General features: G+C 40.0%; 1 protein-coding gene across 8 annotated transcripts in view; it reads left to right on the forward strand.

Moving 5' to 3' along the window:
• LOC119724836 (extracellular sulfatase Sulf-1-like) overlaps window positions 1–26,856 on the forward strand; it is an 80,776-nt gene extending 53,920 nt beyond the window's left edge. For 3 of the 8 annotated variants that reach the window (XM_038196090.1, XM_038196091.1, XM_038196089.1), the window contains 14 exons: window positions 478–628; window positions 1,724–1,894; window positions 7,417–7,567; window positions 7,796–7,971; window positions 8,601–8,717; window positions 9,208–9,291; window positions 9,664–9,787; window positions 11,051–11,279; window positions 11,753–11,916; window positions 13,785–14,074; window positions 15,003–15,220; window positions 16,933–17,081; window positions 18,365–18,500; window positions 22,970–26,856. In XM_038196090.1, the coding sequence (XP_038052018.1) occupies window positions 478–628; window positions 1,724–1,894; window positions 7,417–7,567; window positions 7,796–7,971; window positions 8,601–8,717; window positions 9,208–9,291; window positions 9,664–9,787; window positions 11,051–11,279; window positions 11,753–11,916; window positions 13,785–14,074; window positions 15,003–15,220; window positions 16,933–17,081; window positions 18,365–18,500; window positions 22,970–24,816 (4,007 nt within the window). In that variant the 3' untranslated portion in view covers window positions 24,817–26,856. Of the gene's footprint in view, window positions 1–477; window positions 629–1,723; window positions 1,895–7,416; window positions 7,568–7,795; window positions 7,972–8,600; window positions 8,718–9,207; window positions 9,292–9,663; window positions 9,788–11,050; window positions 11,280–11,752; window positions 11,917–13,784; window positions 14,075–15,002; window positions 15,221–16,932; window positions 17,082–18,364; window positions 18,501–19,075; window positions 19,129–20,339; window positions 20,380–22,969 lie in introns of those variants that run through there. The other 5 variants (XM_038196092.1, XM_038196093.1, XM_038196095.1 and 2 more) reach the window with 5 other exon arrangements.
• The last annotated feature ends 486 nt before the right edge of the window (window positions 26,857–27,342 follow it).

Consider the following 27,342-nt stretch of genomic DNA (forward strand, 5'->3'; position numbering starts at 1 on the left):
GAAATATAATATTGGGGGTTTGGGTTCCGCTTTTTTTTTTTTACTCACCCTATATTTCGTTAAGTGTGACTGTGAAATGCCAGTCTTCAACAATGTTGGTCTTTTAGTAGAAGCAGAGGTCTAGCTCAGTTGCTAGAGCCCTGTACTTGTTCCAAATGTTGCTGGTTCGAATTCCACTCCAGTCAATTTCTTTCTTGGTTTGGTTGCTGTGCCCGCTGCTATATCAGATTCGAACCAGCCAGCCTACCCTGGCAAGCTCGGTGGTCGAGTGGTGCGACGTCTGCACTAGTAAGCAGGAGGTCATGGGTTCGAGTCCCACCCGTGTAAGCTTGTAAATTTATTTCTCACAATCACTCAGACAACACCATGTTTACATTGTTTATAAAAATACGTCGGTGAAGGGCAATACCCAGTAATTGTAACCGTATATTTGTTTTATTTATTGAATTGTCTTTTGTTTTCTTTCTGTTTTTGCAGGGTATTTTGGTAAATACTTAAACAATTACAACGGCACGTATGTGCCGCCCGGCTGGACAGAATGGGTCGGGCTGCTACAGAACTCCAAGTACTATAACTACACGTTAAGTCGCAATGGACAACTGTATGAACATGGATTCAACTATTACAGGTCAGTATAATGCATCAGGAAATTAATACAATGTAATACAGTGTCATACAATGTAATACAATGTAATACAATGTAATACAATGTAACACAATGTAATACATTTTGTACAATGTAATACAGTGTCATACAATGTACAAGGTGAGTAAAAAAAAACGAAACCCAAATGTCGGGACCATTGTTTTAGTGAAGTTCTGCATGTAGCACTTTCAAAATCTAGGATATGAAAGCCCAATTCATAAGCTTTCTTTTAGTGCAAGAATCATTCAAATCACTCAATTACTTTTCAAGTTACAGAATTTTAAACACAACCTCCGTTTTAAATTTCTGTCCACGGATCACAAAACGGTTCAGTGTTCTTTCAGCAAAACGAAAACAGATCACATTAGGGTGTGTGTGAATTGTTTTCGTTTTGCAGAAACAACGCACACCTTTTTTGTGTTCTCGTGGACAGAACTTTAAAACGGTGGTTGTGTTTAAAATTCCGTAACCTGAAAAGTACATATTTTGTAAGTGATGTGAATGATTCTTGTACTAAAAGAAAGCTTATGAATTGTTTTTTTATATTCTAGATTTTGAAAGTGCTACATGCATGCTAACTTCACTAAAACAATAGTCCCAACATTTGGGTTTCGTGTTTTTTTACTCACCCTGTAGTGCAATGTAATACAATGTAATACAATGTGATACAATGTAATATAATGTAAAAGCAAACCTGTGCAATGTTTCACTCTGCACTTGGGCTCTTGTAGGTAAATGACTATTCTGATGAGGGGTTGGAGAATGCATTGTCTGATGTTGGGGCTTCAGGGAACCAGACCTCTGATGAGGGGCTGGAGAATACAATGTACATTGTCTGATGTTGGGGCTTCAGGGAACCAGACCAAGATGGCTGTATAGTTTAAATGGAGAATTAGGCTGTTCCTGGCTCAGGTCAATTTTTTCGTATCTTTGTAGAATTTGCAGGCCGTTGCTGTTAGCCAAGTTTTTATCTTTATGACTAAAGCTTCACATACATTGTGTGTAAATACTCGACTGTGTCTTTTAAAAACTAATGGGGAAAAATGTCAAATGTTTTTTTTGTCTTGTCTTGATTAGGGACTACCTTCCCGACCTGATTGCTAATGACAGCGTAGCATTCTTTAGGATGTCCAAGAGGACGTATCCAGACAACCCGGTTGCCATGGTGTTGTCCTTCCCAGCACCCCACGGGCCGGAGGACGGAGCCCCACAGTACCAGGGCTTGTTTGAGGGCAATCGTCTCCACAGGTGAGAGATGGTTGGCCTTTGTCTACTGATATTATTTCAGAGAGCTTTTTTTTGAATGAGTTGTGTGTTTTGCACCCATAATGCCAGACTTGAAGTTAAGTTAATCACAGGTCAAATTTGCTAGTGTTTCACAAGTTATTCACAAATCAAACGAGCGACAGTCACAAGTCAGTCACAAGGCCATCAGTAGTCAAAAGACCAGTCTTGTCTTGTAGGTCACAAGTTGGTCACAAGTCGGTCACAAGTTGGTCACAAGTCAGTCACAAGTCGGTTACAAGTCGGTCACAAGTCGGTCACAAGTCAGTCACAAGTCGGTTACAACTCAGCCACAAGTTAGTCACAAGTCGGTTACAAGTCAGTCACAAGTCGGTTACAAGTCTGTCACAAGTCGGTTACAACTCAGCCACAAGTCAGTCACAAGTCGGTTACAAGTCAATCACAAGTCAGTCACAGGTCAGTCACAAGTCAGTCACAAGTCGGTTACAAGTCGGTCACATGCCAGTCACACGTCAGTCACAAGTCAGTCACAAGACGGTCACAAGTCGGTAATAAGTTGGTCACAAGTCGGTAACTATTCGGTCACAAGTCAATCACAAGTCAATCACAAGTCAATCACAAGTCAATCACAAGTCAGTCACAAGTCCGGCACGAGTTAGTCACGAGTCGGTCACAAGTCAGTCACAAGGCAATCACAAGTCAATCACAAGTCAGTCGCAAGTCAGTCACAAGTCATGCACAAGTCAGTCACAAGTCGGTCACAAGTCAGTCACGAGTCAGTCACAAGTCAGTCACAAGGCAATCACAAGTCTATCACAAGTCTGTCACAAGTCAGTCACAAGTCAGTCGCAAGTCAAGACACAAGTCAAATCAAACACTTGCAATGTCATTTCACTTTCTGCAAAAGAATCCTACTTATTCGAAGTCATACTTCCATGAAAGAAATCACTTTTTGGAAAGAGTTCTTCCCACCACTCCCCCCCCCCCCACCCCAAGAAATGGACTCGAAGATTGTACTGGTTAAAAAAAAAAGGGAAAATATACTGTACGACAATTTCCCATGGTCCTAGCTCAGTTCGCTAGTCACGTACCGGTACATAAAACATCCAAGTACATAGTCCCCACACAAATCACCGGTAACCTATCTATGAGTTACAGTGATTGATTCAGGCAGGGAACCATTTGTATGGCACTTGTAGCTGACAGAACAACTTCCTTTGTAAATATTAGTCGTGACTTCACGAGGTGCGAACAGATTTATAACAGTTGTCTCTCCGACACTTTGAACCCTGTGTGACATTCCAGTCAAAGTTTTTGTAGTTATTGTTTGGAAGTGGAGACTTTTTCTATTTTTTTTTTCTTGGGGGGAAGCAGAATGGTTGACATTCTCCGTTTGTTTTGATTGATGACGGTGCTGAAAGTTTTCGAAGAGCTTGTTTAGTTTTGTGCCACACACCTGTGAATTGTCAGATTGAGTTTCCGTGAGATTTATTATTTGTTTTGCTCTGGGATGGAATACAATTTCATTTTTTTTGAGAGGTCATAATTTTTTTTCTGCGGACAATGCAGGAATACCTGTTGTGAAAAAAAGCTACAATTTTTTTTCTAGTTAACTGTCAGCTATTTTCCAATCACAAAAATTTGTGTACCAAAAGCTGTCTAGACAATACTTGACTTTTTTTTTAAGTTTGCAAATTTATTTGTAGAAATGTGAGTTTGTTTTTTTAAATTGGCTGTGACAATTTCTGCCTACATGTATGTCTCCAGATTGTTATTCTTCGGCACTTTTTAGCTTCAGGAAAAGTAAAAGTTAAAAATATTTTCGCCCACAATATGTTCCTAAAATGTCATGTAAAAATAAATTTAAATGTGATTAATTAACAAAAATGCAGAAAAAACAACTGTTGATTTACAACAACAAAAAAGGCAAATTAATTGTTCACTTATATGTTTAATACACACACAATCATTCAAAAAAAAATTAACAAAAAAGTTTACAAATAGTTTGTGCACTTAAAAAGTGTTTTTTTTTGTATAATGTGCACCAGTACATTAAGCACTGTCAATATCAGAATTTTCAATAATCGATATATCGGAAATCAAATATTGAGAATATTCGATATATCAATTATCCTATGTAAAAGTTAAAGACCACAAAGATGACACTTTGATTTAAAAAAAAAAAAATCTTTTAAGTCCCAATTTTCCACGGCTTTTTCTGTAGCATATTGCTCAAACTTAAAAAAAAACCAAATCTCAGCACTGAGAGCTTGTCCAGAAAAGGCATTTTTGAAATAATATTACATTGGGGGAGACCGCGAATTCTAGCGAACGCAGAGCACAAAGCGACACCGCTTGGCATTTCGCAATGTTTGAAGTCACCAGCACAAGTTGTCGCCAAGTTTTAGTTCATTATACAGCAAACAATAAACACAAAGTAAAGCACAAACGGGAGATTTATTTAGACGATAATCTGATGCGATTTTTGATATTTTCGATACGATTCCTCAGTATCCAAGATTTCAATATTGTGATATGATTAAAAATTTGCTATCGGCGATATCAATATCAAAATAATATCAACTAATCAAGTAATAGTCGATACCGGTATATCGACAGTGCTTACTGTACATGTACATGTACCGGTAATTGCAAAATTCATTGAATGCTATTTTCTCAAATGCTGCCAGACAGTTAAATGGATGCCAGAAATTCAACCCGGGCGTGAAATTCAATACGCCAACTGGTTACGGGTATTTTCATAAGTCTGGAAATGTAATGGGATCCAGGCTAAATAGATGAATGGTTCAACATTAGCCGGGTCACATTCATCCCCTGCTGGTAGCCTGTAACCCAGACCAGTCTTTGATAACCCACTGTGCGGTGCTCACTGTCAGGCCTCGTTAGGAACTTCGGGTCTCATGGCGGGCGTTGGATCCCTGGAGTTAGAAATACTCTGGGAATTGCCGACTGAATGGTTATTTAATGTACTTGAATGAACTCCTACTATAGAGTGCAGTGTGCTCTCATTTTTAAGCTGGTCAAAAAGAACGTGTCGCATTTCTGGAATGAAAAGCTTTACCACCGTTCAGAATTACTCCAGGCGCGAACACTACTTAAAGCTACAGTCCATCATTTGCAGCTATCAAAAAAGTAACTGACGTAATTATTGTTGAAAAGCATACTTGGTTGAAAGATAGTAAGGGAACTAAACTCCCTGTGAAATTGTTCTTTCTGGCAAGCTGTCATTTTGAAAAAATCAATGAAAGAAGGCCTTTCCAACGATGCGTCTAAATTGTTCATTAACTGGACTCTGGAGACAACAGTCAAACTTTTGCGCCAAGTTACTCCAAATTGTTTAAAGTTCAAACTTAAACAGTGAAATCTCGCTAAGTCAAAACTGTTAACTCAACAACCCTTCTAACTCAAAGTAAAAAATTATTCCCGTCAATTGTTGTTGAATAGAAAATCCATTGGATAACTCAAAACTCTGCTTAACTCAAAATTTGAGACAATTCCCATGAGGTTTGACTCATCGAAATTGAGATGAGCGGAAAATCATGTGCTGATGCAGCATGGAATAAGGTCCTTGATTGTAAGCACCACGTCTGAAATCATCAACACCCACAAAGTCCGATGGGTTTCGGAGGTGCAAACACAATAAAGAGATGATCCCAAGTGGCGAAAGCTTCAAAACCACTACCCCTCGTAACTCGGAGAACTTGATATCATATTCAAATCCCAAGTGTCCATCTTGGAAGCCGTTCTGTTTGGTCATTCCTCCTACTTTAATCATCTGTGTTTACCTTCAGTGACTCATCGCGGAAAGGCAACACCTCGGCAAGACTTGCAAGATAAACAGTTCATCCCATCTCCCACTGTGCAGAGTTTATTTTCGTGCTCCTGCTTTAAACTAAAGACAAAACTCGTCCCCTTGTCCTCCCCTTCTTAATTCTCATCAGGATTTTAAATATTTATTGACAGGTGAGAAGCGCAACAGCAAAACTCTTGTGAGTCACGCCGGTTTCTGTTTCAATCCAGAATTTCTGGAGTTGAATTTCTCGAAATTGGTTCAAATTTCACTCAACCCCCGGGCCGGCCAGGGTTTATTTTCGGTGTGGTCTTTCATCAGTTCGTCCCACTTCTGTCATGTCTTTTATGACTCAGTGTTATTCTATGTATTTTTCATTCCCTTGGACGAGATAATCTTTCCCCAAGATGGTTTCCTGATGGTTTTACTCTAACAACTCCTGAAAAAAAAAACTTAGTCGAGTGGAAAGATTTAGTTTGGGAGAGCCATAGTCAAGTTGTATGTGAAAGTGTGGTCTTAAGGGACCAGTGAAAATAGACTGAGATATATCACTCAAATTTGCCTGCTAAGGTTGACCATACTTTGGCAAATGTAGTTTGTCTTCTACATATTTATATGTCTCAGTTCCAAAAGAAACAGCCCATATAACCGGTATACACAACTAAACATTGCATATACCCTTGAACTAAAAACACCTTAAAGCTATAGTCCATGATTTGCAGCCATCCGAAAAGTAACTGGCGTAATTACTGTTGAAAAACAAACTTGGTTGAAAGATAGTAAGGGAACTAAACTCCCTGTGAAATAATTCTTTCTGGGAAGCTGTCATTTTGAAGTAATCAACGAAAGAAGGCATTTCCAACGGTGATTCTTAAGAAGCACCGTAGGAAAATTTAAATTAGTAGTTTGTTTTGTTATTCAGCGCAGCGCGCACAAGTATTGGAACGACGCACACGCGCGCGCGGTTGTTATAATTCGTCGGATCAGTGCGCGACGCCGCGTATAGCTGCAATTCAAAACAATTCAAAACATGATTCAGTAACTTTTGATTTGAAATTGAGATCTTAGAATGCTGCTTTTCTCGGAATGTACAGCTGAAGCTTAGCTGAAACTTCATTAGGTTAGTTGCTCAGTATCCTTCATTAGATTTTGAACACTTTTGTTGCTTCAAACGAACAAAATGCACTAATTACAAATGATGGACTATAGCTTTAAACAAATGCGCAAAACAACTACGAGTCGATACATTGACAACAACCTAAACACTGACAACATATCAAAAAAAAATTTTTTTAAACATCTTTGGATGAGAAAATAATCTTGAAAAAGAAAGTACACTAATTATATTTAGAATGCATGGGTAGGGTTCCTACACAGTGGAGGATTTTGTAGGATTGAGGGTTAGACCCCAGCCACTATTACTTTACATGGTGTGCTTGATGCTCCTTGAAACTTGGTAGGTACAAAGAGTGTGCCATTGGGTTCCTGCACAGCGGAGGATTTTGTAGGATTAAGGAAGGTAGAGCCCAGCCACTGTTACTTTACATGGGGCTTGATGCCACTTAAAACTTTGTAGGTACAAAGAGTGTGCCATTGGGTTCCTGCAAAGTGGAGGATTTTGGAGGATGGTGGAAAAAAATGCTCAAGGAGAAAGGATTGATTCATAATGTAATTGGTCCCAATTTTATTTTTCCTTGTTTTTGTTTTTGTTTAGGACGGAGACTTGGAATTACACAAACAACAATGACAAGCACTGGCTGCTGCGTTATCCGAACCCCATGACGGAACGGGAGATGGCGTTCACCGACCTCCTACAACGCAAACGGCTCATCACGTTGGTGTCCGTGGACGACGCCATCGCCAAGGTTTGTTAAAGGACAGGCCTCCATTCCAAACAATTTATTGTTAATAGCATCACCCTCGATTGGTTGTACCGTAGGTTTATCTACATGTATATATTTAGTGCTCAGAAATATGTACTGCAAATCACTGCCACTGCATTTCACAGATTACCAGTTTAAACGTCAATGTTATACCGCCCTCGTTTGGGTCACGCACAACCCTATCACAAGATTTCGTTTTCTCTTTTCCAGCTTTGCACAGAGCTGAGTGAGATGGGAGAAATAGACAACACTTACATCATCTTCACATCGGATCACGGTTACCACTTGGGCCAGTACGCCCTACCCAAAGGAAAGTCCCTGCCTTACGACTTTGATCTCCGAGTTCCATTCTACATGAGGGGTCCCCGAGTCCCAACGGGTGTCGAGTAAGATCTTTGGAACTTATTGTTTGGAACTTAAACTTTGGAACTTGAATATTTGTACTTAACCCTGGTACTTGAACAGTGGAACTTGCACTTTAGGACCTAAGCTTTGGGACTTGACCTTTTGGACTTGACCTTAAAAACTTAACCTGTAGAACTTGACCTTTAGAATCTGACTTTTAAAACTCGATCGTTGGAACTTATTTGGAACTTAATCCGTAGAACTTAATCTTTAGAACTTAACCTTCAGAACTTGACCTTTAGAGTTTGACCTTTAGAACTTGATTTTTGGAACTCGACCTTTGGAACTTGACCTGTGGAACTTGACCTTTGGAACTTAATCTTTACAATTTAATCGTAGCCATGCAGATCATCCAAAATCTGGTACCTACTCAAAAAGGATTGGTGAGAAAATAATGCAAAAGGACAATTTGGTAAAACTTGATTGTTTTTGTTGAGCTAGTTTTGGTCTACATACATGTAAGTTGATGCAGCGAATGTAAAAATTGCAAATGAATTAAATCTGTTTCCCGTTTTTTTTAGTCGTAGGCCTCACATTGTTCAACAGATATAAATTGTACCTTGACCCCCCAGGTTTTGCTTTATGTATCTCCCCGCTTTGGCGAATGTAGAGTTCCGAACATAGTGCTGAACATTGACCTGGCACCCACCATTCTGGACATTGCAGGGGTGGGCATTCCTCCCACCATGGACGGGGTGTCGCTGCTGAAGCTTTTTAATCCACATGAGTAAGTTGGTGAAGTACTAAAACTTGCAAGTAGTCAATAATAATTTTAAATTTACTTGTTCAGTAGAACACCGTTATTCTTCAGGAGCAATTGGCCATACATGTAATAGTTCTTGCTCTCAATATAATGCACAAGTATTGTACATAACCAAGAAGTTGAAAACTTGAAAGGTGTTCTGTGGAGAGAAGGCTGACGTCAGAAAAATCCTTTCCAATATGGATATTTACGAGGCAAACTCTCCATTCGGGGATCGCACAAGTTTTACTTGCAGTATTTTCTACCTTTGTGAAAAGGTCAAAATGACAGTTGTAGTCAGTCTGTCACAAGTAAATTGCAAGAAAATCAAGTTACAATGTAGTTCGAAATCAGGTCACAAATGTAAGCAGATGAACAATAACCAAGGAATGCCACATTTTGATGACACTGACCAAAGCATTTCTCTCTTTCCGATGATTTAACACTCTAATTTCTCCATCTTAAAACCTTTCAGTTACAGGACAAGAAGGGGCAAGAAACGCCGATATCGTTACATCGGAGCCGAACCCTGGCGGTCCAGCTTCCTAGTCGAGAAAACGTAAGTTTAGAACTCATTCTTGAGACTTTTGGGACTTTGTTGTTTTGCACAATAGTTCACAAGTGTTCCCTGGTATTCGGTGATTCTCAACATGTAATAATGGCACACGGAAACCAGTGAGAAAGGAACTGTCACTGCTAGTCTGGTTCCTGCACTCCAGTTGTAAACAGATAATGAAGGCACCAGCCTACTTCGGATTGTCGAAATAAAACTTGCCTTTAGTATTAGAAACGCATTGATTCCCATATGAAAAAAAAGAACATGACACATGGCTTAGCAGTGTGCAAGTTTCCTTTTGGAAAAAGGCCTTGTTGCTAGGTAACAGCGCCCTCTATAGTTTTAACTGCCATTTTGATTTTCTATGTTATGCAGGCGTTCCCCGGAAGACTTGGCCCGTCTGCAGAAGCGACAGTTCCAAGCGCGAGGGAAGAAAGGAGATCGCCTACGGCAACAGTGTGAGCTGCCCGAGCTCCAGACGCCATGTGAACCATTCCAGGTGAGGCGATGGCGTTAACCAATCAGATTTGAGAAAGCACTATCTTTTTTGTTTCGCCTCCTTGTTCACAATTTGTTATCCCGCTGGACAGGGACAGGGGAATATTGTGATCATGTATTCCTTCTGTGTGTCTGTATGTCCGCGTTTGTTTATGGTGTAAATCGAGGACACACACGTGCAACATCATCGATGAATCGACAGGAACCGAATTGAGGACGACTTCGATTAGGAAACGTGTACAAAACCAATGAGAGCTGTTGCGCAAAAGTTAGAGCACAAACAAAGGAAAATGGAAGAGGATCAAAGGAAAAACTTGATTTACACCATAAACAAACATGGGTGTCCGTGTCTGTGATCAGTTCACTATAAGTTTAGTCATCAATCTCAACCAAATTTGAAAGGTGGTCTGTGGAGAGAATTGGCCTACGACAAAAGAATCCTCTCCAATATGGATATTTAGGAGGTCTCTGGAGAGCTCAGCTCAGTATTACTAATGGCTCTCGCATGTTAGTCTGGTGTCTCACCCAAACTCTCCATTCAACCCAAACTAAGTTTAGTCATCAATCTGAACCAAATTTAAAAGCAGGTCTGTGGAGAGAAGGCCTACGTCAAACGAATCCTTTCCAATATGGATATTTAGGAGGTCTCTGGAGAGCTCAGCTCAGTATTACTAATGGCTCTCGCATATGTTAGTGCGGTGTCTCACCCAAACGCTCCATTCAACCCAAACTCCCCATTAAACTGGGAGCTGGTACCTGCCGGGTGGACAATCAAGGCCGTCACTGAAAATTGTCCTTACTAACTGCCTGTACATGTACATGTATACAGGATGCCAGGGGGATCACGCCAGTTCTACTCGCAGTATTGTTTCGTCTTCAACCAGGAGTGGATTTGAGCTTAATGGGCTTGTATAAAAGGGAAACATGACAAAGACAAATATTGAAGCCGTGTTGTCGTTGAGTTCATCACAAGTCCATCGTAAGTCCAGTCACAAGTAGATCACAAGTCAATTCACAAGTCCGTTCACAACTATCCGGAGATAAACTTCAACCAAAGGAATGCCTTCGTCACAGTTAATTTGAAAAGCTTGCAATTTGACTTGGGGCTGGATGACTTGTGATGGGCTCGACGACAACGTTCACTTGAAATGGAGATATCTTCTAAAACAGCTAGAAGCTTTCTGTATCCACCGAATCGGTTAATGAATTCACAATCTATTTTCCATGTGGCTTATTTGGTAAATTTCTTTTCGTTGCTGTGCAGGACAAAGAGTGTGCCCTGGACGAAGTCACGGGTGAGCTCAAGATTAGGAAGTGCAGGCACCCCCCAAAGATCCGCTGTCGCTGCATGAGGCCGTATCTGGACCCGGAGCAGGAATCTTACACTGACGGCCGGCGGTTTAGGCTGAGGGAACGTCCCATCGGACAGTCGGCTCTGACAAGACAGGAGAAACGTCAACAGAGGGATTTCATCAAAGATCACGTCCAGGAGGGTAAGATGTGGCCCTGTTTGTGTGTGTGTTGGGGGAGGGTTCCTAGACCCTAACTCGCAGGGAAAAGTTGCCTAGTGGTTAGGGTTTGCGATCAGAGGGTCAGGGGTTCCAATCCAGCTTCTGGCTACATATTGTGTCTTTGGGCAAGCTGCTTTACCTCACTGGACTCTCTCCATCTAGGGGAGCAAGCAGGGGGATTTTGGAAAAGATGCTGAGGGTTCGTGACTCATCAGAGGGTCAGGGGTTTAATCCAGCTACTTGCCATATGTTGTGTCCTTGGGCAAGCCACTTCACCCCTTTTGCCTCTCCATCACGTAGGTGAGAGAGGACACATTACTCGTCCACAATTTTTGTCACATGTTCTGATATTTTGTTACTCTTCAAGACAATTTGGTTTATGAACATTTTATAATTTTTTTTTTGTATTTTTCAATTTTTTTTATTTTGTAAAAATAATTTGTTATTTTTGACAGCCAATCCTCCGTTCCGCTTCATTCGGAACAAACGGGACTTTGCACCCAACGAAGACCGGGCCGTGTTTACTCTGGAAAACCTAGACGAACCAGACGAGGACAATGTGCTGATTGATCCAAAGTGTGAGGTCTTCAAGAATGACACGGTCATATGTGCTAACGAGGTATGGGCTTAGAGGAGAATGCAAAATTGAACGGGCGGTAATATGAGGTTTACCACGAGGTTTTGCAAGGTTTAACAGGGTTTTACTGGGTACTTGGGGTTAAACTCTGATTTATGGGAGAATGCCAAATTAAACAGGCGGTAACTTGAGGTAAACCTCGAGGTTTTACGAGGTTTAATTAACAGGAATTGTGGTAAGATCAGGGTAAAACCTCGAGTTACTTCTTAGATTATTTTCTTCAGATTTTTGAGTCCCGCAAAGTATTGAAGTATTTTATATCCTATAAGATGATCGTAGCCTCATGAGGTTTAGTCATATCCTCACAAAGTATGGTCTGACGTCAATGAGGTTCGATTATTTTCTTCAGATTTTTGAGTCCCGTAAAGTATTGAAGTATTTTATATCCTATAAGATGATCGTAGCCTCATGAGGTTTAGTCATATCCTCACAAAGTATGGTCTGACGTCAATGAGGTTCGATTATTTTCTTCAGATTTTTGAGTCCCGCAAAGTATTGAGGTATTCCATATCCTATAAGATGATCGTAGCCTCATGAGGTTTAGTCATATCCTCACAAAGTATGGTCTGACGTCAATGAGGTTCGATTATTTTTTGCAGATTTTTGAGTCCCGCAAAGTATTGAAGTATTTCATATCCTATAAGATGATCGTAGCCTCATGAGGTTTACCGTAATTTTCGGAATATAAGCCGCGGCTTATACGTTGAATTTGCCCATGAAAATGTTTACTGCGGCTTATACACAGGGCGGCTTATACGCCGAGACTTGAAGAATAAAAATGACATTTACATGTGTATTTAATGTACTGGTACAAGAAGAGATGTGTTGTTGAAATAATTATCAATTAAGAAAGTCATTAACAAACCGAAAGCACGTCCCACAAAAAGATATCGAGCGGTAAAAAGTACGGCTAGTGAAAGCTGTCCCTTGGACATCGACAACCGGCCGTGTGCTGCCTATGTTGCATGGATTCTCCATGGACCACACCATTTGTGGTAATAAACGGGTGCACTTTCTTGGGAACAATAATTACCGATATTTCCCCAGTTTAAAAAAAGGAAAAAGACAACTAATACTTTTTATGGAGTTTGAAACATATCTTTATTTGATAATCAGTTGTTCAACGTCACAATATAATTTTTTTTCTTGAAATGTATTCAAGAAACGATGTAAAACTCAAAACAGGGGTGAAACCACCCCTACGAAATTAATGGATTCGTCCATAAAAATCTCGGCATCGTGTTGACTGTTTTCGAAGAAAGTTACGATCCAAACTTGAAGTTTTGACATTACTACTCATTAGTAATCACAACAATTTGATAAGTTTTGCTGTAAAAACGGACTTGTTTATCCTTTAGGACAAAACAACTCAGTGTCTGTTGCCACAAAGCAGGATTTGTAGCGCTCCAGTCAGACAACACATGGTGGGTTGCATACTCTCTCAAGTGCTGGGGGAAAATAATGTCATTCGCCGGCACAGGCTCACTGACGAGCCAGCCGGCAGCAATTCCCGTTTTTTATTTCTCATCATCAATTTCCATATTTGTTTGTAAGAGTAATTGACTGTAACTGATTTGACATAACAGTTGTGGCCCTTTTATAGCTTTCGTAGTGCAAATGGAACTGGTTCAGAGCATTTTGACTAAAATTTGGAGGCCTTACAAAATTGAACTGCTGCGGTTGGTGCGGCTTATACGCCGATGCGGCTTATACGCCGACCTAAAATCTTAATTTGCAGATTTTTGCATGCTGCGGCTTATACGCCGCGCGGCTTATATTCCGAAAATTACGGTAGTCATATCCTCACAAAGTATGGTCTGAGGTCAATGAGGTTCGATTATGTTCTTCAGATTTTTGAGTCCCGCAAAGCCTGGGTCAACCACCGCAAGATGATCGCGGCCCGGGTACGGCTCCTCCGCAAGCACCTCAATGACCTGATCGAGATCAAGGAATTCCTGAAGGACACCAACCCGTACGACCTCGTAAAACCCGAGGAAGAGGTGCCTCTTCCGCAGATACCCTCGGAGAAACAGGGGAAGCCGGGGAAGGTCTGCAGGTGCGACAACATCGAAGGGGACCTGTCGGAGGAGGCGGCCAGGGAGCTGGAGAGACTTGGAGATGTCTATGTCGAGAACAAAGGGTAGGTCTGAAATCGGAATCCCTCAAAAAATTATGACAAGGAAGTTAAAGGGAATGTACATCATTGGTTTTTGCTGTAATTTTCAGAAATGAACTATTTGAGGGGTTAGTATATATAGATCAAATATTGTTACACTGACATTTTTGAAGTTTTGTGTTCGAAAAGGTTCGAAAAACCAAGAAAAACAAAAATGTTTAAGTAGTCTGGTTCCCTGACTCCACAAAAGGTAAAATGGATCAATTCATAGATGATGGAAAATTGTAAGGCACGGGAACCAGTCTAGCTGGCCTGCACCTATTCATGAAACATGTAGCCAATAGCAAACAAAGTTTGGACTGAAAAAAATGGTTAATTTGGAGCAGTAGTTGAAAAATAGTTAGGTTTTTCCAACGCTGGTCGGCCGACCACCGTTGGAAATGTATACAAAAATACAATTTTCTTGAAAATGACTTCACACCAGGTGCCATTATTTTACAAAATGCTTGAGACTATCATTTACCAACATCCTAGTAAGGTATTTCGTAAAAACTTGGTACTTTTATTTTTCGATGTTTGCAAATGTTGTATATTCCCTTTAAAAAGGTGTGAAGTTTTAAAGTATTTATTTTAAAAAATGAAGTTGTTTGGAACTTACATCAGGTTAACGCAGGGGCACTGTCCTTACCCTCCAGTGCTGTGTGTTGCTTTCAAATCCTGCTTGGGTAAAATTGTGGATTGGGTTTTCATTCCCTACCTGATTTCGTGGGTTGCCCTGGAATGTATTTTTTTGGTTTTCCTCCCACCTCTAAAACTTAAAATCGTCCTCTCTTTCTCTGTGTTTCTTCCAGCTTCCGAGCTGTGCACTTTTGAACAATCCTCGGTTTCATCCTTGACTCAAAAACCAAACTTGCCAAGTTTCAATTTCGTTATTTTGATTTCATACAATCAGGGATTATGAGGATAAGGACCCATCGACTGCGTCTCGATACACCAGGAGCGTTCCAGTTTTCGGCGAGAATGCTGATGAGAATGTTCTCCTCGAGGGCGGTATTGACGGCTTGTCGCGCAGACAACGGAAGCTCCAGTTCAAACAGATGTGCAGCGTGCAGGGCATGAAGTGCACCTCCCAGGATAACGATCATTGGAGGGTGCCGCCATATTGGACACGTGAGTCCCAGACAGAACTGACTGGAAAAGTCCTTACTTGTGATCAAGTTGTGTTCAAGTTGTGACTACAGCGTGCGTCAATAAAAACGCAGGATTCAAAGCGATTTTTTTCTGAGAAAATTATGCTACTGGTGTGCCTAATTTGATAAGGATTTGATTGTCCATAATTTCATCTTTGACAAGATTTTTGTTTGGTGGAATTTGGACTTTTGGTTCAAAAGTTATGACAAGTTTTGTGAAGCCCTTCTGAAGCGGGTTGGTCTGATTCAATGACCTTAACACAACGACCAGTTATGTACAATGCAGGTATGCATTGAAGACAATTAAACCAGAACAAAACTTTCTTTGAAAAAACTGATGATAAGTATCACTTAAATTTAATAACTGGACTATCATTGTTTCAAAGCATCATGAATTATTGACTAATTACATTGATTGTGGACTAAAGGATTATGTAAGCCTAATCCTGTCACACATGTCCTTCTTTGTGATCCACAAATACTTTCACCTGTACTGAATTCAAACCTTTCATTAGGTATGTGTGATTGCACAAATCAGACCAGTTTGGAATTTATAACCCTTCTTCAATGTACTCTATCTCTGGACAGGATTGTCCAAATGAGATGGGATAAAAAGCATAGTGAAGAGAAGGAAAGGTACTTTGAAAAGAGGGTTAACATTATGCTGAATAGGGGTGGTTTATATTCTTAATATTTTTGTTTCTAATCCTGCGTTTTTATTGACACACGCTGTACTTTGTGAAGAACTATGATTGACTTATGATAGGTTGATAGACTTGTGATTGATTTCTGATTGATTTGTGATGGACTTTTGATAGACATGTGTTTGACTTGCTATCCGCTCCGTTCACAAGTACACCCTCACCGGCAAAGAAAGTACAGTTTGGGGTGACCGAACGACGCCATCTTGCCTGACTGCAATATTTTGCTGCGAAGCGCAGCCACTGCGTGCATAGTACAAGTCCCCTGGGGTGCGTTTTGGCGGTCGTAACCAAGAATTGGTTCGGTTGTTTCTTGTCATCGAATTTCTTTGGTAATATTAATTTAGTAAGAACTACGCAGGATGATGTAGTACTCAAATTCCCAAACCAATTAACCAAAGAGAAACAACCGAACCAATTCTTGGTTAAGACCGCCAAAACGCACCCCTGGTGTACCTGCGTCACACACAAGGAACGGTGCGCACGTGTCAACCAGCGAAATGTATGTGTCCTGCCTACGGGATGTTGTTGCTAGTTAAAAGGAAACCCTCTTTTGTTGGCGCACGGAGCCTATAAACTCTTCATTTACTTTTGACTAACTTGGGATGGACTTATGATTGACTCATAATTGACTTATGACTAACTTGTGATTGACTTGTGATGGACTGATGATCGACTTGTAATTGACTTATTACTAACTTGTGATTGACTTGCGATTCTTGTGATTGACTGATGATTGACATGGGATTGACTTGTGATTCTTGTGATTGACTTATGATTGACTTGTGATTTTCTTGTGATTGACTTGTGATTTTCTTATGATTGTCTTGTGACTTTCCTATGATTAATTTGTGATGAACTTGTGATTGACTTGTGATAGACGTGTGATTTTTTGTGTGATTGAATTGTGATTTTCTTGTGATGGACTTGTGATTGACTTATGATTAACTTGTGAGTGAATTTTGAATGCCGTGTCTTTCCCCATCTGCAGTGGGTCACATGTGTATGTGCCTGAACGCAGTCAATAACACCTACCAATGTCTACGCTTTCTGAACGAGACCCATAACTTCCTGTACTGTGAATATGTCACCAAATTCCTGGAGTACTTCGACATGAGGCCGGACCACGATCCATACCAGGTTTGTCAAAAAAATAACATTTCCTGGCATGTGCTTTGGCCTTTCGTTAAATACAATTGTAACATTTCTTTTGCCAAAACGTCTCATTTATAAGGTATACAGGGTGACCCCCAACAAGTTGGGCAAGCAGATATCGTTAAATTTCTCAAAAAGCACCTAACATGAGTACGCTATTTTGATGGAGCATTTTAACTCTTTCAGTGCCCGCGAAATTTGAAAAGTTTAACCCTAAAGTGCCCAACTTCGAGCTTTTTTGGGTAATTGTTCAAAATTCTATAAAAAAAAAAGTAAATACGTTTTACGCACTAAATTTGTTGTGTTTGCTCTCTGGTACATCCTTGGTATATTGGAAAGTCAAAAGAAGTCACGTACATAGTGATACACCCTGAAACACTATCCTGCGCACAGGGGAATTCCGCACTTTTTGCAGAAAATACGAGTGTCAGTGTTGCGCCCTCTCGCAAGAACTCGAATAAAAAAATAAATACAGGTCGTACATGCATGAAAATGGTACCATTAGAAAGAGTGAGAGCGCCCCCTTTTGATAACATGCTTACTCTACCTTGTACATGTACGAGGTTTGGCGATTTTAAGTACAAACATTACCTCGTACATGTACGAGGTTGGCGCTTTCGTACTAACAAATATACCTCGTACATGTACGAGTTTGGCACTGAATGAGTTAATTATACCCTTGAGTATAATCAGTGAAAATGTTATGGAATTCCATTCATGCAAACCAGAGCTGTAACAGATTATAAAAGATATGTGTTTTCAACCATTCCAATGGGAATTATACATTGCATTGGAACTCGCTCAACCGGCACTCTGCAATGGGTCTTTTCGTTAAATGTGTAAATCACATTGGAACCTATGAAAAACACGTTGCCATTTATAATCTGTTGAATCTCTGGTTTGCATTAATGGATTTTCAGCAAATTTTCGCTGTGATTATACACAAAAGTACAAACAATTAAACTCCATCAATATAAAATGCTGGTGTTGGATAATTTTTGAGAAATTAAAAGACGTCTGCTTGCACAACTTTTTTTAGGTCAATGTAATCATTGTACAACGAAGTTACGAATATCGTGGTTTTGCCGCACCACAAAGTGACACATTGTTTGCGGACTTTCTGCACATGATGTGTCTCCTTGTGGTGCATTCGGCAAAATGTTTGGAAGGTCTGGATAAATTGAGTCGCACGTTTGTTGTAGATTTTCAACTACCTAAAAAACAACAATGTGAAATTCTTTTTTTTCTTCTCTTTGTTCCACTCACAGAAAGTCAACGCGATCTACAACATCACAGATGACTATCGGAGGTTCATGAGAGACGAACTGGCAAATTTCCGATTTTGCAGCGGAGCTAGTAATTGCACGGCGCTTAATCCTGCGACAAGCCATCACGGGAAACCAGGTATAGCTGTCAATCAGGATCCCAATTATTGAGCTAAGTCAACAAAGACAAGAAAAGCTGGCCCAGAGAACACAGAATTATATTCAATTGATTCAAGAATGGTTATTCACTGGAAGTCTTTTCATGCATCTGTCTAAACAATGGGCCGGATTTAGCCCATTCATTAGTGTTACGGGTAATCCTATACAACAGCACTGCCCGGCTCACCATTGACGCTCAGTCAGTCAGAAAACTATCGGGACAATTTCAAACAGGACTTTTATGCAATCAAAATTGATGATAGTACAGTTTGTTAGAACCTTATCAACCATTTTAAAATTGAGTTTTCTTTTTTATAGGACTTACTTTGAAGCAGTTTTAAGTGTTGCACCAATGTTCAGCCAAGAAGTAGAAAAAACGAGAATTGAATCTTAAAATTTAAGCAGTGTGTTTTGTTAAATTTTTATGATTTTTGTCATTGTTTGAGAGTGTTGTATCCATAACTCATTTGATTTCTTTGAGTCGTGTGTTTTGCATGTTCATATTTACTAAAACGAAGAACAACGTTTTTTATGTTTTTTCGTTTCTCTTGCCAGCAGTTGATCGCACATGATTTTAGGTCATTTTGATGTCACACAATATTTGCACCGTAAGTTTGTAGCAGTCATGCGATCCAAAACCAAGCCCAGGGATTGGTTAGATTTTTTATTTCCAAACCAGCCATCCAACCAATGGAAGCACACTCAGTCACATGACCGCTGATCAGCCACTCATTGGAGTATTACTCAACCAATCATTACCTTGCTTACTCTGGGTGTTCAATTCATTCAAAACAAACAAGAATTTTGATTGGTCAGTTTTACTGTACGTTACGAACGTGAAACATGTTCCTAGCGAAACATGTTTAACACCACCCCAAAAACAAAGGAATGGTAAAAACAAATTAAGGGTCTTTACATGGACCCGAGCAGAAAAAAAAAGGAACACCCTTCAAAAATTCAATGACTTTTTCCTGGGCTTGAGTATTTTGAGGCTGAAAACGTAGCTTGTTTTTAGATTCTGTTTGTACTAAAAAAGTGCTAATACTCACCAAAATCTGACATTCCCCGTAAAAAAATTCCCACGCAAAAATGTACATATAGAATAATTTTCCCATTCCCCTGAATAAACTCTCAATGTATGCACAGAACAATATTAACAAGCTATTTTTTGTAGCCTTAACTGTTTTGCATGCCTCTCAATACAACATAGTTTGTTAGTTTTTAAAAAGTTCTCATTTTCTTTCCCTTTCTCTGTTCTTTTTCCTTTCGTCTTTTTTCCCTTTTCTGGACTGTCCCCCTTATTCTATTGATTCTCCTTTCTTTACCACTTTTTGACATGTGTGTTGTGCCAATTCAATCATTTCACAATCATCTCATCTGCAATATTCTTTTGGTTTTGAAAAAACAAACTCTCATTTTCCATGTTTGACCTGTTCCATTTTTTTGCAATCCTGCTTGCTTTGATTATGTGTTGTTCTTTTTGTCTGGTCTTTCCTTTCGCCTGCCTCTTGAACGAATTATTCTGAAATTCATTTTCTTGAACTCGTAACCATTTTATAATTTCTGGATTTTTCTTTACGTTTGAACCTTTCACATTTTCAAACAATCTCCCAATATTTGTTCTCGTTATTTCATTTATCATACTTTCCATACTTCATGAACTCGCTTTTCGTCTTTGTTTCTTTTTTTTCCATATGATTGCACCTTTCATGAATTCATTCTTAACTCACCATTACCACCATTTTGTCTTTTTGCATTTGTCTGTTTGTTTGTCTGTCTGTCTGTTTCTCCTCCCCGACTCCGACCTTCCTTACTTTAGGCTCTGCAGGAAGACACGACAAAATCCCAAAAACTAAAAGGTACAAGTTGATTTTTTTCGTATAATGTTTTTTCATACCGAATGCCAAAAAAAATCCTTTTATTTTTTTTCTTATTCTATTATTTTTTTTTTAGCTTTTCTAAAATAAGATTTTCTGATAAATTGGTTGCTGTGCATGCTAAAACCTCTGGAGATTTTCCTTATCTGAAAAAAAAAAAAAAAATACAAAAATGTGTACGGCCTGCTCTCAATTTTTTTTCTTTGCTGTGCTTTTCAAATCTTTCCATTGTTGTTCTCATTTCTGCCGATTTCCACTAATGCTCTGCTTTTTTCTTCTAAATTTGATAATTTTAGTTTCATAACATTTACACTTAATTCTAACAACATTTTAATTTACATTTAATTGTAACATTTCATTTCCTTGTCATGAAGCTCTTTTCCCCTGCCGTGCATGCCCACTAATAACCCCTAGGTGGCAGCAGACACACCCGCCAATTTCACGGAGCTGTAAGGAGAAAATATTGCCCATCATTAGACAAATCCCTGCACATGCATGACCACTGTACACTCACAAGGCCCCCTTCAATGGCGAAACAATTGTGCATGCTATTGTACAAAGTGACTGCCTCTTGACGGATTATCTGAACAATAGCTAGCACAATGCTTTCGCCATTGAAGGGGGCTCCATGATAGAATGGGTAGCATGCCCAGATTGGTTTGTATGGAAGAATGAAAAATAACGCGAGGTTGCACCCTGATGTACCCAGTAGAACCTCATAAAACCTCGAGGCAAACCTCATAAAACCTCAAGGCAAACCTCTTAAAACCTCAAGGCAAACCTCATAAAATCCCAAGGCAAACCTCATAAAACCTCAAGGCAAACCCCATAAAACCTCAAGGCAAACCTCATAAAACCTCAAGGCAAAACTCATACAACCTCAAGGCAAACCTCATAAAACCTCAAGGCAAACCTCATGAACCCTCAAGGCAAACCGAATAAAACCTCAAGGCAAACCTCCTAAAACCTCAAGGCAAAACCTCATAAAACCTCAAGGCAAAGCTCATAAAACCTCAAGGCAAACCTCAACTTACCACCTGGAAAATGTTGCATTCTCAAGTTATTTTACATAACTACATATATCTATTGTGCATATCTAACCGTTTGATTAAACCAACGCGCCTGCTCGCACTAACATCTTGGGAAACTTGTAGCCGTGTAATGTTTAACGTTTAACTTTTTTCAATTTTCTACCTAGTTAGGCTTTTCTAAGGAAGCAATCGCGAAATGGTTTAAAGTCAGACGCGTGCAATAATTGAACGTTCGGCGATGAATGCTAAACCTTTTTTGGAAAGTTTATCTTCGCGCAACGGTTGTAAACAGGCGCGCAACGTGTGGTGATCAAGCATCGCTAAGTAGATCTGCAATGTAGTCATACCTCCACGCGTGTCTACCGGTATCAAATGGGAAGCCGCCGTTTTGTGCAAAGATATTAACATTTACACCAACAGTCTGATTTACATTATATGGCCACGCCCCCATTGCTGCAAGTTTTCCAAGATGTTAGTGAGAGAAAGTAAAAAAAACCCCCAAAAACCAACAATTGTGCAAGGGCGCTCTACAAAAATGCAACCATCACTATCTATCACTGACGTCTTGGGCCAAGACTGCGCCCGAAACCTCCTGAGCACTCTGTGTTTGTATTGTTTTTTGAGTGAATAAACACAATGTAATACAATGTAATACAATGTAATACAATGTAATACAATGTAATACAGGTGCTAATGAGTTAAGTATGTACCAGCTAACTGTATATTGTATGCTTTTGCTTAACGTTACACAGTCGTTATAAAAGTGCACAGTGAAAACACCGATCTGTTAATCATGCTTATAATTATTTGGGTTCGCGTTTTCCAATTTGCTTTTTAATTGTAGACGCTTGTAGCTCTTTCATGCCGTGTGTTTTATTAATTTTCCCCATTTTTTTCCCGACTCATATCCTCTGTAGCATTTACACCAAGTAGATACATGCAGTTCTTTGCTTACGTCAGTTTTTGCTAGTTGCAACTTGTGAGGAACACTCTTATCCCGACACGTTTGCTAGTGGTTCCATCCATGTTAAAGAGCGTCCTCTAGTGTTTGATAACACTTAGTCAAACCCTCTTGGGCGGCATTGCCCTGCAGTTTTTAGTTGAGAGAAACTATTTCACTTGTAGCAATGAAAATTGATGTAAGCAAAGGAGTGGTTCACCAGCTTCTCGCTTTGTTATTTGCTGCCTTTTGCTTTTAGTGAAAAAGAAAATTTAAAACTGTAATTTTCACTGGAGCGGGTTTGAACCTGCAACCTCCTGATTGCCGTTCAGGTGCTCTACCAACTGAGCTATCCAGCCCTACGTTTGGGGTTCCCCATTTTGTCAATGTCTTTCTTCAAGGACGCTTGAATTATTTTGTTAATATCGCAAAGACATTGACAAAACGAGGAACCACCAACATAGGGCTTGAGAGCTCAGTTGGTAGAGCAACGGAACGGCAATCCGGAGGTCACAGGTTCAAACCCCACTCCACACAATTTCATTGTTCAACTTTTGAATTAACATTTTTGTTAAAGTTTCACATCGGTTTTCCTCTGCAGCCACCTCTGGAAAAAATTCAACAAGCGGAAAAAATCGCCACGGCGACACCCGAACCGAATCAACCGTAACACCGACCCCGGAAACTTCTGACCAGCTAACCAACGCAGCAGCAACAATTAGCACACCCCTGCAAACCACTCCCACTGTGACCCTTGACCCCACTGTGACCTTTGACCCTTCTGTGACCTCACTGGAAACCCAACCCCCAGTCCCTCTCACAACGGAAGGGTTATCAGTCGAAACAACACAGCTCACCTCGGCACGGAAAACTTCAACCAAACCATTGAGCACACTGGCCTCAGTTACTACAACTCCAGAAAGGGAACTTGGAACGGAATATGAAGGATCTGGAACCGAGCTTACCACAACTGAACACCTAACAGAAAGAATGTCCCAAATTTCCGAAACCACATCCAGTGTTGCAAATTTAAGTACCCAACTGGCAACAGATAAACTTTCCGTCATTACAACTTTAGAAACCCCAAATGAAAAGTCCACTAGTACAGCTTCCGTGATCACAACTTCAGTGATCACAACTTCAGCAGAGAAACTTGAATCACAATTTGAAGGCTCTGGCTCCGAAATTCCAACACCCGACAACTCATCGACTAGAGAAACAATACTAAGTTCTGACGTTCCGACACGTAGCGATACATTTTTAAGCACCCCTGTAACAACGAAAGAACCATCAGTCACCACCTCTTTGAACGGAATTCTCACAAGTGCACAAACATCCGTGACTTCTGAAGAGAATCCTGAAATGGAGTTTGAAGGCTCCGGGACCGATCTTCCCACAACCAGCGAATTATTTTCCAGAGATACGGTAACAATTCCAACATCTCAAGTTCCAATAACTAAAGAATCGTTTGTCGTTAGAACACAAGACCCCTTGTTAGAAGAAATGCCTACAAGTACTTTGGCCTCGATGACTGAAACTCTTGCGGGGACATTTGAACTCAACTTTGAAGGATCTGGGAACGACAATCCAACAATTGTTGAATTGTTGGAAGAGAAAACGACAGGAAGTCCTGAAGCTCCACAAGCCAGCGTTGCCTACATTGGCACCACTCTGATTCCTGTCGTAGATGAGGATTTCAACGAAGAACCACAAAGTCAGGAGAAAAAAAGTGCAGCGTTCACATTCAGCAATTTTCATCGAAGATCTAATTCAGAGGACTCGACGAAGACAAGATCGCATCGGAATGCCGTAGAACCCAACAAGAACTTCAAACAACATGATGAGCAGCACACAGAAGTATCGTCAACAGACATCACTGGTCCTCCACAGTTGCCAACTGCAGCCGAGCTGAAACGTCCGACTCAGTTTAATAAGATGCATCCGACTCGTGCCTCCGCGTCTTCCCTTCCACTCGATACAACTCCCTCGTCATTTCACGGTGAGCTAGAAGGCTCTGGAGCAACGCAAGGTTCTGGCTTGTCCGAAGCGACCAGCGTAAGTTTCATTTCAACAGTGACGCAACGAAGCACGCCCTCGAGCAACAGCGAAGGCTCAGGGTCACCGGCAACAAGTCGTCAAGTCGGTCGTCCAAACTTCTTGGAAACCACTCCCACAGGAAGGGAACTGCATGGCAAGACACTAGAGGGCGCTTCAGAAACCAAATACGCTGTCACATCATTAGCAGCTAACGAAGAGCCGTCTGAGCGAAAGAAGCGTGCGTTGTCGGACGTTGAAATATTGGAAGAGCACGATGGGTCTAATCTCATGGATAACCTCAGTCAAAACAAACAGGAGTCAAATCCGCCAAAGAACAAGGATAAAACGGTCAGTTTTGTAGTTGATGACGATACCGGTGCAAAGTTTCTGGAGATTCTGGATGAGCAGTGATCGAACCGCTCATCATCGGTCAAATACTTTGAAAAGAAATATGAAAAGTTTGAAATATGGTGTCCCTCAAAAAATAAAAGACCAAACTAAATGAAACCTTTTTAATACTAAGGCTTGCTGTTAATATGCAAAACAAAATGCATTGTCAAAAGTTAAGACCTAATTTGCATCAAGTATTTGTAATTTGAATTTGCGGCCAATAATGTGTTTGGACTTTGCAAGTGAATTTTACAACTTCTTTCTGTTGTGCCTCCTTCAATTTTGTAGTGTGAATATGCCAAAGAATTTGAACTGTTTTCATAACTTACATATAATGTGCATTTGCAATTAAGTGAAATAGTTTCGAAGGCATACAGACAGCAGTCACATGATGGAAACAGCGCCCTCCTGTGTTGACCTGTGTTTGAACTGTGACCCTTGCGTGTCAACGGTCATTCAGCATGTAATGAACGCTCTGTGCTTGCATGTACATGTATCCATGCTTCACTGCGCTAGACATACCAGTATTTTGAAATTATGGCAATGCTGCAACTATTTTAAAATGAACTTAAACATTTACGTCAGAATAATTAATACAGTAGTTTCCGACCGCTAATATGAATTTTTTTTAACGTTTCCGTACCGAAGCTGTTTTGGGCACAAGCGAAGCCAGGCACACGATTACTGTACATGACGCCCCCTCCAATGGAGAAACCACTATTGTACAAAGCAACTGCCCCGTGATGGATTAGCTGAACAATAGCTAGCACAGTGCTGTCGCCATTGCAGGGGGCCACAGTGATAGCTTTGACAACGTGTTGGATTAGCTGTGTGCATGCGTCACGCTGTTTGTATATAGTGGGCTAGGTATAAAAACATGCCGCAGGAACTGTTAATGGCTTTGCGCCTGAACTAAAGAGGGCGCTCTTTGCAGAGACCATGGGTGAATGAATTTTCACATTGCATTAGTTTGTTTCTAGCTCATCTTTAAACAAAAAAAATGAATTGAACACGCAAGATTGTAAGTCAAAATTAGACCTCAAATCTTCTTAGCAGAGAAATTATTTGCTTAGCAGAAACAGGTAACCAGCCAATCAGCCATGCCATGTACATAGTTTTTGACTGGTCCTCCGTTGAATTTTGCTTAAGGATTTTTTCCAGCTGAGCAACTTTGAAATAATGGTCTCAGTAGATTGAGGCAACACAAATAACCAATCCTGTCAGAATTTTCCATTTTTTTGTCCGGAAGAAATATTTTTAACTGTATTTGTGCAAATACTTATTCGTAAACAGTATGTTCAATCAATTGAATTTGGTTTGTGAGCAAGAAATTTAGGTATTTTTAAAAAAAATGAATTGTTTTCGAGCTGGTTTGTGTTCCTAATTCTGGATCAAACAAACAGCAAAAGCATAAATGTCCACGTTTCTATAAAAGTAGCAGGATCCTGAAAAATTGCACCATTTTCTTGCCTCAAGTTTAACATTTCACTTTTTTTATTTTTTTTATTTGGGAATTTCGTTATACTTCTGGTTCTGTAATGATCATTTTGTATTTATGTAGCTAATATTTCTTGATTTATGAAATGGAAAGAAAAGAACACTTTAAATTATGACAATTTTGTATTAGTGTAGAAGTACGTGTATAATTATTCGAATATTTGTAATTTTGAATGGTTGAAATGTAAATGTGATCTGAGGCATGTGGTTTATTCTTTAAATTTAGGGTCCGAAGCTTGACCATTTTCCAGTCCTCGTTACAGCTGAACTTTGAAATTTGCTATTCAAGTATCATTGAGAATGACTTCAAATGATTTTTTAATTGTTTGGTAGGTAGTTTGCTATTCATAATCACTCTTGGAGGACGACTGCATTAAGGAGTGCATCAGAATTATACAATCATAGATGTCAGATGTAACTGGCACAGGAAAAAAGTGGACCCCAAATTTATAGAATGACAATTATATACATTTCGTACTGAGCAATTTGCTGTTTTTTGTTTCTACGATTTTACATTCGGTAAATTGCTAAGGGAAGAGTGGCATTTGTAAATACAAATGTAAACACCAATTGTAACGAGATATTGAATTTTTCTTTTTGGGGGGGGGGGGGGGTAGTCTGGGTATCACCCATAATCTACGGAGCCAGGTCTCCTGTATAACGTCTGATATGTCAAAGCATGCAGATTTATGCGATCCCGCGCCTCAGCCAATCAAAGTCGACTTTACTACATTGTGATGTCATTTTAATCCCAAATCAGGACTTAACGTGTGATTGGTCAATTTGAATGCAGTGTTTTGAAATACAACAGCCGGGCGCGTATCGCATAACATAATAGCGCGTGACCAGAGCCTTTGTTGCGGTGTCTAGGGTATTTTTTTTGTATCCATGTATGTGACGCGACAACGGTGAATGACCGAAGGCCCGATATAGAAAGCGCCCGCTGATTGGTCAAAATCTAGAAGTCAAGATGCGGTTGTCTTGCATAATTAATCAGCGAATCTGCTCAAATGTTAAAGACCATGGCTTTTGCTATGGTCAATCACATAG

This window comes from Patiria miniata, unplaced genomic scaffold, assembly GCF_015706575.1.
Source record: "Patiria miniata isolate m_02_andy unplaced genomic scaffold, ASM1570657v1 HiC_scaffold_18, whole genome shotgun sequence".
NCBI lineage: Eukaryota > Metazoa > Echinodermata > Asteroidea > Valvatida > Asterinidae > Patiria > Patiria miniata.